We start from the raw sequence: 14,297 nt of genomic DNA, 5'->3' as shown, positions 1-14,297 counted from the left end.
TCATGAAACAGTCCATCCATAGAATATCAATGAAAGGTCAGGTATAACACGTAATCTTGGGATTCTCCTGCAACACAGCTTTAGCTTTCTGTAGTAATCAAAAGTCACAATGTGCTTTCTATATTTTATCTTGTTTGCTTGTCAGAGTTTTGCATCCAGACAGAGCAGCAAACATGCATTTTGTGCTTCCTGTTCAAAGACAGAGCCAGAGTCCAAAGCTTAGTTCACACATGTAAATCACATCGCAGTTCTGAGGTGCAGGGGATATGTAAAATGTCCATCCCCAGGCCGTAGTCATTACAGAGAAAACTTTAAACAAAAAACAAATGTTTTCAAATGTATATAGCAGGTGAAAACACCAGAGGATGTTTTGTAAATGAAGCTATAAATGCTAAATATTGCAATTATAAAGCATCTTGGGGAACTACTGAGGAAACCCACTAAATCCCAGCTTCCAGGTCCGTTTCCTACAGCTGCATTTCAGGTTACAAAATATCCTGTTCTCACACACCCCCTCCCCCCTCCCAGGGCACAGTTTGCTTTCACTCGGTAAAATCAAGCGAACAGCAATAAAGCAGCAGATGCTTCACTCCCTGTTCCCAATTTCCTTCTGTTAGTCACGGTGTCAAGGCATGTTCAGAGACACCCAAATCATACACCCAAAATGACCCAAGTCCCAAGTTATTCTCTTACCTTCTCTGGCTTTCAGCAGGACTGTGTTGGCCACAATATTCTCCAGCTCCATAGTGATCCAGATTTGAATATGTTGCAGGGGGAAGAAGAGGAAAGAGATGGAAAAAGGAAGGAGCAGCTGTGTCCTCGAGAGCAGTCTACGAGGTGGCTAACCCCCCCCCAAAAAAAATGAATGTAGCAAACACACACCCCAAAAAACAAACAAACAATCAAAACCCTCCTGTCTTCTTGTAGAGGAGTCACTCAGAGTCACAGAGGCCAGGATCCGGAGTCTTTGGTGGTAAAGAGGCAGCAGCACAAACCCCAAAAGAGGAAAGGATCCTTCCTAGAACGATTGCAATCCAGGATACAGGACTCCCCGCGGCTCCTTCCCCTCCACCTCCTCCCCAGCCCCCCCGCACCCCGGGAACGGGATCTCCGGCTCGTGAGAACAGCCCCCTGAACGGAGTTTGGGGGCACGGGGGTCATCAACGCTGGGGAAAAAACACCCCGCACCCCCAGGGGAGGATGCTGGGGTCCAGTCCCTTGAGTCCAGGGCAGGTTAGGGGCTCAGGATTTCCCCCACCCCCCAGTGTAAATCCAGCTCCCCACGAAGGGGAAGGAGAAGACTGGGATCCTTTATCCCCCAGCAGCAGGAAATAGCATGGAATAGAACAGACTATAGCAATCTGAAACTGACTGGCTACAAAACGTTCCATGGGGGCTGGGCTTAGCACCGCTGACGTTCCATAGGGCGGGGCCAGATGACCAACGCACAAGGATTTATGTAACTCCCCCCTCCCCCCAGAAATATAAAGCCTGGAATCACAAATGCACCCTGGGTAACGTAGTTCAACTACCTCCCCCCCCTTATTTGCACTTTTGCATCCCCAGTGCTGTGATTTATTATGGGGATAAGGCAGAAACCTCTCCCCCCCCACAGCCTGCACAGGCTGGCTCTTCGTAGCTAACCACCCCAGGCTGGGAATGGCTTTTCCCCTCACCTACATTTGTCTGTGGTTTGCATACAGGATTACCCCATTCCAGCCAGGACTGGCTGTCCCAGTGTGGCAGGTGAGGGGAGGTCCCAGCTGTACTGGACACAGTACTGGAGTGTGGGTGGGGGCTGTGTAGTGCACACCCAGACCATGTCACCTGACAACGTACCCGGGCAGGCCCAAAATCTTCTCACCCAGCCTTCCCAGGGCAGCGGGGAAAGAAATGCCCAACTGCCAGATCAGTTCCTCATGTCTAAGGCAGACCATTTTGAAAGGGTGCTTTAGGCTGTGTGCTGTGCGGGGCCAGGAATTCTGATATGTACTAACAGGGTCAGCGTATGGCATCCCCTCACAGCAAGAGAACAGACAGCACTCCCCTGTAATCAATACTATGGTGAAGTTTCTATTTGTTTTAATGAAGGCAGCTGGACACACAGACAGACCTAGTGGCTTTGCCATGTTCCCTAGCTCTCAGCCTAACCCAGCTGGTACTGCCTACCATCCCCAAACTGGCTCCTCCTAAGTGAGGGAGTTTAGGAGCCATGGAAAAGGCTGCACACACTACCCGTGACACACTGTTCAACTCCACAGGCAGCTCTAAGGTCTTTGCTTGTCCTCTGAAGACACAATAGCCAAACCAGGACCACTGAGACAGGATTGCTTAGGATGGCACAAGAGGATGTAAACAGGGCTGACAAGGGGAAGGGAAGAGAATTAATGCTGAATAGGAAGCTTTAGTACGGGTGAAATATATAGAGTGCCATGAAGAAATAAAGGCAGCAGTGAACACAAAGGTGCCTGGGATACATGATTTACTTGGTCGTCTCCACCTTCATTGCCTATGACCCCAGGAATCTCACACACAAGATTTAGCATATGGCACACAGTGCAGAAAGGGGTTTGATATGCTCATAGGAGCTCATTTCAAAACCTGTCTATTAAAGAGGCTATGGCATTTTTCACAGGACTCGAGGTGTTAAATCCTAGCATCATAGCCAAATTGTAATAGCAATTCTTTGGACCTCAGAAGGATGGTGTTAGCCACAATTATAGAGCTATATTTATTTTATTCCCAAAGTGCACCTGAACTCTAGAGTCTCCTGACAGGTGATATCTGCCATAAACAAATTATATGTAAAGTGTATCCAATGAGAACCAAATTTACTTTAAGCACATTGTTAATCTGTTCCCATGGAACTGGAAAGAACACTTGCACCTTAAAAAGATACATCATCTAAAGCTTTGTGCATTTAGGGAAGTGTTTTGGGTATAACATCAGTTGTGAATCTAAACCAATATAGTTGTACCAGTCTGGACACTCCTAATTTTGAAATAAGAGTGCCTATTTTCAGTTTAGCTTATCTTGTTTGAGAACAGGTTTAATCTACACAGAAAAAGCCACTCTTCTACCACAGTAAGTGGGGTGTTATACCCATATAATCCATGGAGATGAAGCATAAATGGACAGAAATGTTTCCACAATATATTCCAAACAAAACAGCTATTTATTTGAAAACATTTCCCTGCAGTGTTTGAGACCTAAGCCCAGCAGCACTATGAAACATGCAAATAAAACCTACTTCATGGATTTTTCCTTTGCCAAGATGACAGAATTGCAATAAAATAACCCCTGGCGGGTGTGACAACCATGTGATTTTTTGAATTCTCACTGTTCACCATGCAGGTAGATAAGTAACACAAGTAAAGATATAGTATCAAATGCTATAATTTGCCTCATCCTTTCTTAAATTTTCTTCCGCCTCAGTGCGCGAAGGCCTGGAGTGCCACAGAATAATTGAGCATCTACAAAACAGGAGGAAAACGATCCTTAGCGCTCTCCAAAGCAGGAGCTGTTATGCTCACAGAAAGTAATGGTTAGGCCCTACTGGAGGGGAAAAATAGGCTATTTTCTTTGTAGAATTGTACTTCACAGGCTGCAGAATTCACTGAAAGTCTCCAAAGCTGGAAGAACTTTTTCCCACTGGTTAAGCATGGTTTAGAATTGATGCAGTCCCTGTTGAGTTTGTGTATGGTGCATAGCTTATGGTACAGGGCAGCCTCAGTAGTGCTGCCCAAGCTCTGAGATGTAGATAAAGAAAATGTTTATTTAAAAAAAAAAAAAACCCCTGCATTTGCATGCGTCTGACGAAGTGGGTATTCACCCATGAAAGCTTATGCTCCAATACATCTGTTGGTCTATAAGGTGCCACAGGACTCGTCACTTTTTATAGATCCAGACTAACACAGCTACCCCTCTGATACTTGCATTTGCTTAAGTAATTTATACCTTTAATTTATACTTTTAATATCTCCCATACCTATTATTTTCCCTAGAGCATTTTCAGAGGTTGGACAGTAGCCACAGAGAGTGGTTCAGGTGTCATCTATACAGGTTGATAAGGTCACTTGGCTGAACATCTGATGCTGCTGGATTGTTCTAGCACAAGCACTGGGAGAGGGGCAGAGCGGCAACTACAGTAACTCTCACGACCAGACTGATTTTAACACGATACCATGAAGTCCTCTCACGGGAAGCTCTGTGCACAGTGCCTACACAGTTCCCAGTGAAGGGGATGAGAATCAGTTTGCATCACACATTTACCTCCATGAATAAAATAAGTCTTCCAGCTCTAATGCCCCTCCAGAGGAAGAGCACATAAGCCTCTGAGAAGCAGCTCAAGGGGGAGGCAAGAACTGATCATTTCACTGCACCAGAAGCTGGTTTTACCTTTGTGAGATCACAGTGAAGAGCCTTACAAGCTGCCCCCAGCTTATTCTTGCTGTCAAGTTATCATTTGCTGCAGGGTGGATGAGGTCTTGTAACATCACTGACATGCTGAGTGATACAACCTGAGATATCTAAGAGCATTCTGGCCAATTCAGCATCAAGACAAGTGTCCTCTCTGCCATTGCAAGCTAATTCTAGTGCCTGCTCTGGGCAGGTATGCATCATGTGTAGCAAAACCTATTCCAGTTTCTTGTTAAGAGGAAAGAAGTAGGGTAGACCCAGCAGAACCAGGTTAGAGGGAGGTAATGGAGAGAGCTAGTGGATTCTTTGTCTTGTCTGTTACAGAGCCTGATTTAATGACGAAGGGATGGTTCATACTTGCAAGGGCACAGTCAGAGACAAGGAGGGTTAGCTGGACAACCACTCCCACTGGAGTCACTTGTCCACTAATACCGTAGGATCAGACACATTTATGCTACCACCAGCCATTCGCCTGACTGCAGTGAAAGCAGACTCCTGCTCTTCCCTCTAGAAATACACAAAGCAACAGGCTCCGGCTTTCTGCTGCTAACCAGGAAGTGCCCCACTCCCACCCCCTCCAGAAGGAAACATGCTCCAATTTGCATTGGTTCCTCAGCCCGCCCTGGACTTTGATACGAGAAACCCTCTAGGTTAGAAGGGAGCAGTGGGGGCGTAAGATCCCATTTGTGATCAGTACCACGTTCTGTTTGTTCCATATAGATACAGCCCAGAAAAAGCAGATTCCAGTACAGGTCACTATTGATTACATTGTCAGGATCCAGGTTTTATTTACATGTTGAGGAGCAGTTTTCCCCAAAATCACTTGGGGGAGGGGGGGGGGGAGAAAGGAAAAAAAAATTTCTCTCCATGCACACATGCTTTAAACTGCGCCATCGCATGTGGGTATGTTAAAGGCTAGTCAGACACCTTCATTCTTCATAAACAATGATTTTGTGAAAACAATGACATGATTTTAATAGTGTATCTGTGCCATGGAAAACAGATAAGCCAAAATTAAAACAAAACAACAAAAAACAGCCTTTCCAAACAGACCTACACAGCCTCTGGCCAAGTGTGGTCTAAACGCAAAGCGCTCTGCTTGCTCGGACAGAGCGAATTGTCCGATGGGCAGAACACCTAATACTCATCTAGAGTGTCTGCCCGCGGGATTGAAAGGCCCCGCTCCTTAAGTGCCTGCACTTTCAGCTTCTCCGATTCCTGCTTGGCTTGCTGTTCCACTCGCTGTTCCTCCAGGATCTCCTCGATCGACACCTGCTGCAAAGGCGTATCACTCTCCTTCTCCAGGTCCTGCAAAAGAAGCACCATTCAGGGTTGCCAGGAGGGAGCTAGCAGTGAGATCTGAGGCTCTGCTTACCCTGATCACCGGTGACATTACTGAAAGCGCTTAACACAGCACTGCCTGGACCACAAGCAGCACATTAACAACCCTGGTCAAGAATCCATGTGTCCCCAGGCAGCCCCTCCGTTGAGCAGCACTTCACAATGCAGATGCACGGGACAGGATATGAGTCCCAGGATTTCCAGCACTGCCCTAGAGCAGGGGTCAGCAACCTTCGGCATGTGGCTCATCAGGGTAATGTGCTGGCAGGCTGCGAGACGTTTGTTTACGTTGACCATCCGCAGGCACAGCCCAGAGTTGCGGGAAGCGGCAGCCAGCACGTCCATGCGGCCCCAGCTCCCTAGCTTACACAATCACCTCAGGTCAGAGAGGAGAGGTGATCCCAAAGGGGATGGAGGGATTCAGTTTATGAGAAGCAGGAGCGCTCTACTTTCACTCAGTACGAACATTGTGCTGGAGGGCATGAACCCAGTGCACTCAATGTGGTACATCACTGAGGTTTCGTTTTAATTGGTCCTTAGCAGCTTCACAATTAATCTATTACGTTCTGCTCTCATAACAAAACCAGAAAAGTGTCATAGCTGAGGTCACAGCGCTCGGGATCTGCTCACACTCCAAGAATCCCACTGGGCTTGCTGGATGTCTCAAGTACTCACCCCTCTCCTCTTCTCAATTTGAGGCATTTGATGCAGGACCCACTATGTGCCTAGTACTGGGGTTAACATTTCCCAAGGAGGGGGGAAATGCTGCAGCTGACACTGTCTCCTTAGAATGGAGCACAGGAAAGGAGGAAAACAAACAATCCATGCTCCACCTTTGCAGACTGCAAATTGTTGGAGCAACACTGTTCAAAGCTGCCACTAGCTGGTAAGGATCAGATGTACGATTTGTCGATGCTCTGAATGGTCAGGGCAGACCCACACCAGAGAGGTTTTTGGGAAGATGTGTCTGCAATCAGAGTCATAAGGGTACGAACAGAAATCTTACACACTTGCACTTCAGAGTCCATAGCATATGCCCAGGCATCTCTAAAGAGGGCTTTATGCTCACAGACCCCAGAGGAGCTGCTAGATATTTCTGGCTGGGATAACCTAGCATTGCCCATTGATAGGTTCATTGGCCTGCTCTATCAGAGAAGCTGAGCCATGGGCAGGATCTGTCTCCCAGGATACACCCAACTCCCCCCATGCCGAGGGCAGATGGGAGCCAGCTCAATGTTTCATCCCAGCTCTGGGATGCTGATTCTTAAATGCCCAAGTTTCACTCGAGAAAGCCACAAAGCGTAAAGAGTACGTATGAATCACAATGGGATTTGGGCGCCTACTCCTTACGTTTCCTTGAAGACCCCAGCCTGAAATCACAGGCAATGCAGAGCTCGGAGGTGTTGCAAACACCCATAAAGACAAGGATGCATGTGGGAAATTGAAAAAGGAAATCTGACCTGGAAAAAGGCAATTTTGTTGGGTTTTTTTGGGGGGGAGGGGGAGGGAGATGACAGCTGCTCTGCATGGCACTGACCATGCTGCACCTGGAATACTGCCTTCAGGCTGAGACCACTACAGATTCCTCCAAACATATCCTGTGCTGCAGGCTCACATTACCCTTGGAGTTGGTGGGAAACGTCTCAAAGCTTCTGTGGGTGACCACTTTCCCACTTGGCACTGATGAACTAACCTGCACCAAAATCTTTGCATCACCCCACCCCCAGGAGCAGCTAGAGGAAGGCACCATGTTGCTCCTTACAGTACTGAAGGGACAATAAAACCTCAGGACCCTCGATCGCAGGGTCGGCCCTTTTGCCTACGTAACGGCACATTCCATGAGCCAGGGTAAAAGGTTACATAATTCCCGCTGTGCTTGCTTCTCTGGCACTGTGACCATTTCACAGCACACATATATCATCACTGACACGGAAGGGACCCGCACGCTGCCAATTGTTGACGAGACCTGGCTCCAGTGTCAGGTTTGTTGGCAATGCTGCTCAGAGTAACTGAGATTACACTCTCGGGCAGCAAGGGAGCCCGCGCTCCAGCACAGCGACAGACGAGAGGTTTACTTACTATTTCCCCCAGCAGGACAACGTTCTCGCCTCGCACGACAAAGATGCCTCGAGGGATGTCGCCATATTTTTTGCCCACGTGAATGCGCTCCACCGTCTGGTGTAACACCAAGTTCGCTGCAGTTTTCAAGGGAGGAAGAAAACAGACTCCTTTGTGACTTTGTCTGAATGAGGCTACAGTGTCGTGGTCCCAACCCAAAGCAGAGAGGCTGCAAATGCACTGCAAAGCCGCCCTAATGCTCATGCTTCAGTAGCACCCAGGATCTCTGAGCATATTAGCAAAGGGCAGTTGAGTTTCACCCACCACTTCAGTGCAGTTGCTGCTGGGGTGGAACCGATTTAACACAATACTGCATCCATTTGCAGTACTGCATAGCACCTAGAGGCCCCACCTGAGATTGGAGCTCCGTTGGGCTAGGTACTGTCCAGACAGAATGGGAGGTTGTCCCTGCCCTGAAAAGCTTACAGACTAAGTCTTATCTATAAGGGGATTTCTTCTTGATTAACTCCAGTAAAGGACACACTATCAGAATTAGCTATTCACACTCCAGAATAAGAGTGTCCACACAGAGTTAATCAGGAATAGTTAATCTGCTTTAAATTCACACCCTACCTTAATCTGAATTTACTTTCACGTGTGCATGAGACCTTGATAGACAAGACAAGGGCTGGGAGGAGAAACAGGCACAGGGAGGGGAAGTGTCAGTGGCAGAAACAGAACAGAATGCAGGTCACCTGACATCCAGTCCCTTAGGTTAGGCACCAGACCCCCTTTGCAAGGGAACCAAAATAGGCTGCAAGGGCTCTGGGCTCAAGACCTACTCTTACAAGAAGCACCACAGCTCTTTAATGAGCACAAGTCTCACGTACCGAAGTCCCACCCAAGAGCACTGCACCACGAGCAGTACAGCACCACGCAAGGCACTAGTCACGAGGGAAGCTAGTCACTGGCTCCACTTCCTGAAGCTATGACATGTGTCTTGGTTAGAGGTTTCCCATCCTAATCCTACTTTTCCTGAAATACTGAACTTCACGTTCCACATTTTCAGGGTCAAATGTGACGGAAGTCAGTCAGAATCCGAAAGGGAAAAACGTTGCAAAGTCTCAATATTTTAATTGGTAGATCTATGGATCGCTGTGAAGTTGAAGACACTGGTGTTTGTACAAGCCATAAGAATACAAACACTGTGCTCCATCTGCAGCAGCAATTAAATGTCACACAGTCCCTGGAGCTGTACTGACTCAATTGTTGATTCTGGGGCAAAGACCAAGATGTTTCATCTTAAGTGGCTATTTAAATTGCAGTTGTCCTAGACTCAATACAATTGTTCAGTCAACATCCACAGAAAGAGAAGAGAGGTCAGCATTTGCCAATTAAAAGCAGGCCAAAAATCTCTCTCTCTCTCTATCAGTAAGGGACGATAAATTAGCCAGCTTTTAAAAGAGGCTTTAACAAACCATAGAAAGTAAGAACATCTTGACATGTTCTTTTAAATTAACCATAGTTTATTAAAGGGGTTTTTTTTTTGTTTTTTTTTTTTATTACCAACCAAATGCTGCATATATAAAACCCAGAATCTGGTAAACTAAACCTTAAACTATCTTATCTTGAAGAAAACCAGACACCACCATGCGTATAAATTCAAGGGGAAAGATTATGCAGATAAGAATGTTTATAATGCCAGCTCTTAACCATGAGAAGTACACACACACAGTTATTTAAAAACCATAACACAAACAAGGTTTAAATTCAGACTTCAAGTCACACCACTTTATACCCATCAGTGCTTTTAAGCCTTGATTGTTTGGAATTGAGGAAATGTGCAATACTGTTTATGACAGGCACATGACAAGAAATCAGCACTATTATTCTAGATTATGCATCTATTACACCCAACAAGATCACACAGGAAACAAATGAAACAGGAAACTCATCAGATCCAAACTTGCTGTTCACAATTAAGTCACTGTCTTTAACCGAAGTGGAGATTTTCTGTTTCACTGCTTTTGCTCAGAGATCTTGCAGTAAAATGGTCTCCTGGTTGCTTTTTGTGATAAAAATGTAATTTCAGCACCCTAAACCTATGCATTCCTAATCCCTCGCTCTGCCCACCTTTATGATTATGGATTGCTACGTGTCATTAACGGCCATCACTGTATCTAAGCACCATTCGGGTGATCATGCTCCATTTACGTCAACAGAAGGATCAGGCTCTGCACACGTAACCAAGCCTGGCACTGAATTCTGTCCAAAATTTAACCCAAACACTCCACCGCTCCCTCGTTTCAGCCAAACACACAAACAGGGTCAACTTGGCTGGTTGCCTTCTATGTCCCATCTGTAGTAGCCCAGCTTGGAGAGCGACGCAGGGGTGGGAGCCAAGCCCTTGGGTGAGTCACGTCCCCTGTGTGCTTCAGTGAAGTGGGGATAAAGATCCTCCCCAGCTAACCTGCACAGTGCTGTTGTGTCTGCACAGCGCTTTGCCACTGCTGGGCAGACCTACAGACCTTGCACTGCACCCTCAAAGTAGTGAGACTGACTCATCTTGATCTCCATTGGCAGAAAACTCTGCAGCCTTCCACAGAGACTGCCCGGCCCCCTACCCCAAAGAGTTCCACCTTGGGAGCCACTCCAGTTGCAGCACACCTGTCAATTCTCTCTGCCAGGGCTGGACGTGGGGGACAGCATGGACCTAGCTCGTTCAGGGCTTTAAAGATCAGGCGCAATACCCTGAAAATCTCTTGACTCACAAGCCTGGCAAAGCAGGAATGGGCACGGTGCGAGATGTCATCTCAGCAGTGTGCACCCCACCCGCTCCCCGGGAGTCACCTCATGTCCCATGCTGTAGCACTCACTCGGCTCTAAACTCATTCTAAACCAATATTGCTAAAGGCCCTGTCCACACTGCAAAAATAACCAGGTGTGGGGAGGGTTGGGGCAGAACCGTTTTATACCACATCTTTGCCCTTGCCTCTGTGACCGAAGAGCCTGTTATAGTACTAGAGAACCATATTTTAGCCTAGGAATCTACCTGAGTTAAGAGATGGCAACAGCCTGTATTTTCCAGTCTATACACGGATTAAAATCTGCCACAGCCATGTCATACAGCTTTGTCTACACATGGGAAGGTAGCATAGATCCTGTTATACTGCTCCTATTACTGGAAAGCTCAAGTAACACAGTAGTTACCTTGCTTAAAGCACCAGGGTCTGAGTCCTATTGCTTTGCAGCGTAGATGCAGCATCACTTGACGTGGGTCCCAGGAGTCAGCTGGAAGTATCCCACAATTCCATGGGACAACTTCCTTAGTCCTCTATCCCAACAATCTGCAATTCACTCTATTGAAAAGGAAAGCCCCTACACTTTGCAAATGCTAGCAGCTCAGGACTCAGCGTTAACCCATTCTCTTCTAATCTCTGATCTGCAAACACGCTGTCAGAGAGCCTCCGGGGTTCGCAACGGAGAGCGAATTGATCAAGCCTTTTGCAAAGCGAGCTCCTTCCTGGTACATGCAGGGTGGGCAGTAAACTTTTCTCACAGTGCACCACGGTCCTAGGGCTAGAGCAGACACATTTTTTTGGGGGGGGGGGGGGAGGAGAAAGGGGACACTAGGGACTCTGGGACATGGTTACTTTGACTCGGGTCTGCATGTGGATGCCATAGCATGGGTTAGAAAAGACTTAACACGAGGTTAAAATACAACGTAGACACAAACCCAGGGTTCCCTAACACAGGTCAGCTGGCTCGAGTCCCACTAACCCTGAGTTTAAATTGCAGTGTAGATGTATCCAAAGAGGCCGCAGCACAGCTACATTTCTGACATCAGCTGGACATACAGCCCAGACTCACCACCACTGTATCTTCTACACATTTACACAATGCTGGAACCCATGGATTATTTCCGATCCTTATCAAGTTACTATCTTTATAAGCCCTCTTCCCCTCCAAAATGTACACCAAGAGCCCCATCCAAGGCATTCCCTTTCCTGCCAACGGCATCATTGGGTAGATAGTTTTCACCAGCATCATAAATATTTATGTGCCACTTGGCTCCTCTCCATTCTTAAAGCACTGTTTGGGAGGTGTCTGGCTCCCCCTAGCGGTGAGCTAAGAAAGTCTTGAAACGATAAAACATTTTAATGGACAACTTGAAAGCTAGAAGCATTTTCAGAGCTATCAAGTTCTGATGCAAGATGCATGTCTTTGCGATCGAGAAGGGGTGGCCACGTACCAAAATAGAGCTGGAAAATATCTGAGCACACAGGGAGAATTAAAAGTCAAACACACACAGTGAAATTTCCTCCCTTTTCCCTCTACAGCACTTAGAATAATAGCTGCTTTAAAATCAGTCAGCAAGCTTCTCCATGAAAACCAATGCTGATTACTAACAATGAGCATTCCTCACCTCCCTCCACACCTCATGCACTGGGTTTGGCAAATGTAACTTTTCCAAGAATGTTTCTATTTGTCACAGGTCAAAGGCTTGTGCCGCACATGCATCACACATGGAATACTAGCTTACTGCACTGTCTACTGGAGAATTTTAAACAGTGGATTTATGGTAAAGTAGACATTTTAAAAATACCATCATTAAAGATGTAGATAATGGGACGGAAAACCTGCTGAAGGAGGCAGAGAGGGCTCAGAGCGAGGCCATGTGATCACATACCAAACTGATCGATGCTTCGTAAATATCCTATCAGTGTTCTACCATCTCGAAGGAGGACCAAGTGTTTTTCTGGAAGAGATGTTAAATCAGCATTAGTGGTTACAGAAAATATCAAGCAATGGTTACAATTAATACATAGGCCAAAATCAAAAGAGAGCAACTAAAATGCTGAACAAGAATGTTTTAATCAGCGTTAAATAGCATTAGTCGTATTGTGGTAGTGCTTCGGAGCCTGTCACGGACCTGTGCCCCATCATGCTGCGTGCTGTACAGACACATAAGGGCTCTGCTCTGAAAACTTTACAATAGTTTTCTAGCCCGATTTTCTGAGCTGCTGGGCATATGCAGCTGCCACTGAAATCAAGGGGAGCTGCCTGCAGGTGAGACACTGCTGAAAAAATAGGCCATTCGTTTGTAAGTGCCACCCAGATTTGAAATGAAGATATCAAGACCCTCTGCAAAGTCACAGCACTAGAGATTTGGAAACACCAACACCAGGAGATGATTGAAAATGTACATTTACGAAGCACCCGGCGGCACCCTGGAGGATGCTGAAGGCCTTCACAAACTACACACAGCACCACGGAAAGGCAGCCAAGGTGAGATGGAGCGTGGCAGCGGAGAGAGGGAGAAATATGGGATTTCCCAAAAGAAAGGGAGACTCAGCCTGCTCAGCGCTGAGATGATCATTATTAACCTGAACGGACAGGAGAGCCGGGCTAATGGGAGAACCCCGTTATAGTGAGAGCAATGGGGGAAGGGGAGTCAACCCCTGAGAGAGAGACGGGGAAGCCTGTACCCCCAGCCCGCTCTGGCTGAGGGCAGCGCTCCAGGGAGGAGCCGAGGGGTCTCCCTCAGTCTCAAGAACTTTGCAACCTGGAGCCTTTCAAAAAAGGACGTGAAACTACAGAGCCCGGGTCGGGAGGGGAGATCCGGGAGCTGCAGCGGGGCCGGCTCTGGGGGGTGTTTGGGGCTGGGCCGGGGGGTCTGAGGCCCGGGAACTGCAGCGGGGCGGGGCCCGGCCGGTGGGGGGAGGGGAGATCCGGGAGCTGCAGCGGGACCGGCTCTGGGGGCTGTCTGGGGCCTGCAGCGGGGCCCGGCCGGGGGGGGTCTAGGGCCCGGGGGCTATAGCGGGGCTGGGCCCCGAGGGGGACGGTCTGGGGCCTGCAGCGGGGCCCGGCCGGGGGAGGGGGACGGTCTGGGGCCTGCAGCGGGGCCCGGCCGGGGGAGGGGGACGGTCTGGGGCCCGGGGCCTGCAGCGGGGCCGGGCCGGGTGTGGGGCCCGAGGGGAGGAGGGGTCCGCGGCCCAAGGAGGCACACCCCCGGCCGGGCGCCACTCACTGTCGATGTCCTGGATGAGGCTGGCGGTGCCCGGCATGTAGTTCATCCTGCGGCCCCAGCCCGGCGGGTCCCGCCCCGCTCCCACCGCCCACCACACGGAGCGGAAGCGCCGCCATCTGCCCCCGGATGGACCCGCCTCGCCCCGCCCCACGTGCCGCCCGCGGGGAGCCCCGCCCCGTGGGGTCACCGGCCCCCGCCGCTCCCCCGGGCGCAGGGCCACAGGCTGCGTGAGGGGCCGGGGTGATGGGGCTGGGGCACCCACCTCACCCACAGCCCCGCCCAGCGCTCCCCGGGTGAGGCCGAGCGGGGGAGCTGTGCTTAGTTAATGCAGGGAACTCGACGAGGACATTGTGTGCCTGTCTCTTTAAGAAACGGGTGTCTTGTGCACCGCCCCGGGTTTCCACTGATTGGTGGATCGGGCAGTGACGGAAGGAAAGTTGACGCTTAT

General features: G+C 48.7%; 1 protein-coding gene across 1 annotated transcript; it reads right to left on the bottom strand.

Annotated features, from left to right (window-relative positions):
- Positions 1 to 5,182: 5,182 nt before the first annotated feature.
- On the bottom strand, positions 5,183 to 13,977 carry LSM1 (LSM1 homolog, mRNA degradation associated). The gene is made up of 4 exons (XM_065400168.1): positions 13,850 to 13,977; positions 12,509 to 12,577; positions 7,840 to 7,955; positions 5,183 to 5,727 (listed from the first exon to the last, which is right to left on the bottom strand). Exons 1-4 carry the CDS (start codon positions 13,893 to 13,895, stop codon positions 5,557 to 5,559), a joined length of 402 nt encoding a protein of 133 aa, XP_065256240.1. The 5' UTR covers positions 13,896 to 13,977; the 3' UTR covers positions 5,183 to 5,556.
- Between the last annotated feature and the right edge of the window lie 320 nt (positions 13,978 to 14,297).

This window comes from Emys orbicularis, chromosome 2 (genome assembly GCF_028017835.1).
Source record: "Emys orbicularis isolate rEmyOrb1 chromosome 2, rEmyOrb1.hap1, whole genome shotgun sequence".
NCBI classification, from domain to species: Eukaryota; Metazoa; Chordata; order Testudines; family Emydidae; genus Emys; species Emys orbicularis.
Note: the sequence above shows the minus strand (reverse complement) of the source record. Positions and strands in the feature narration are given on the sequence as shown.

Bases quoted from the DNA above. Each gene is read 5' to 3' on its own strand.
- LSM1 (XM_065400168.1), bottom strand. From the start codon at position 13,895: ATGAACTACATGCCGGGCACCGCCAGCCTCATCCAGGACATCGACA. The intron at 12,578-13,849 runs GTGAGTGGCGCC...CATCTCTTCCAG, and splicing joins CCTCATCCAGGACATCGACA to AAAAACACTTGGTCCTCCTT. The intron at 7,956-12,508 runs GTATGTGATCAC...TGAAAACTGCAG, and splicing joins ACGAAGCATCGATCAGTTTG to CGAACTTGGTGTTACACCAG.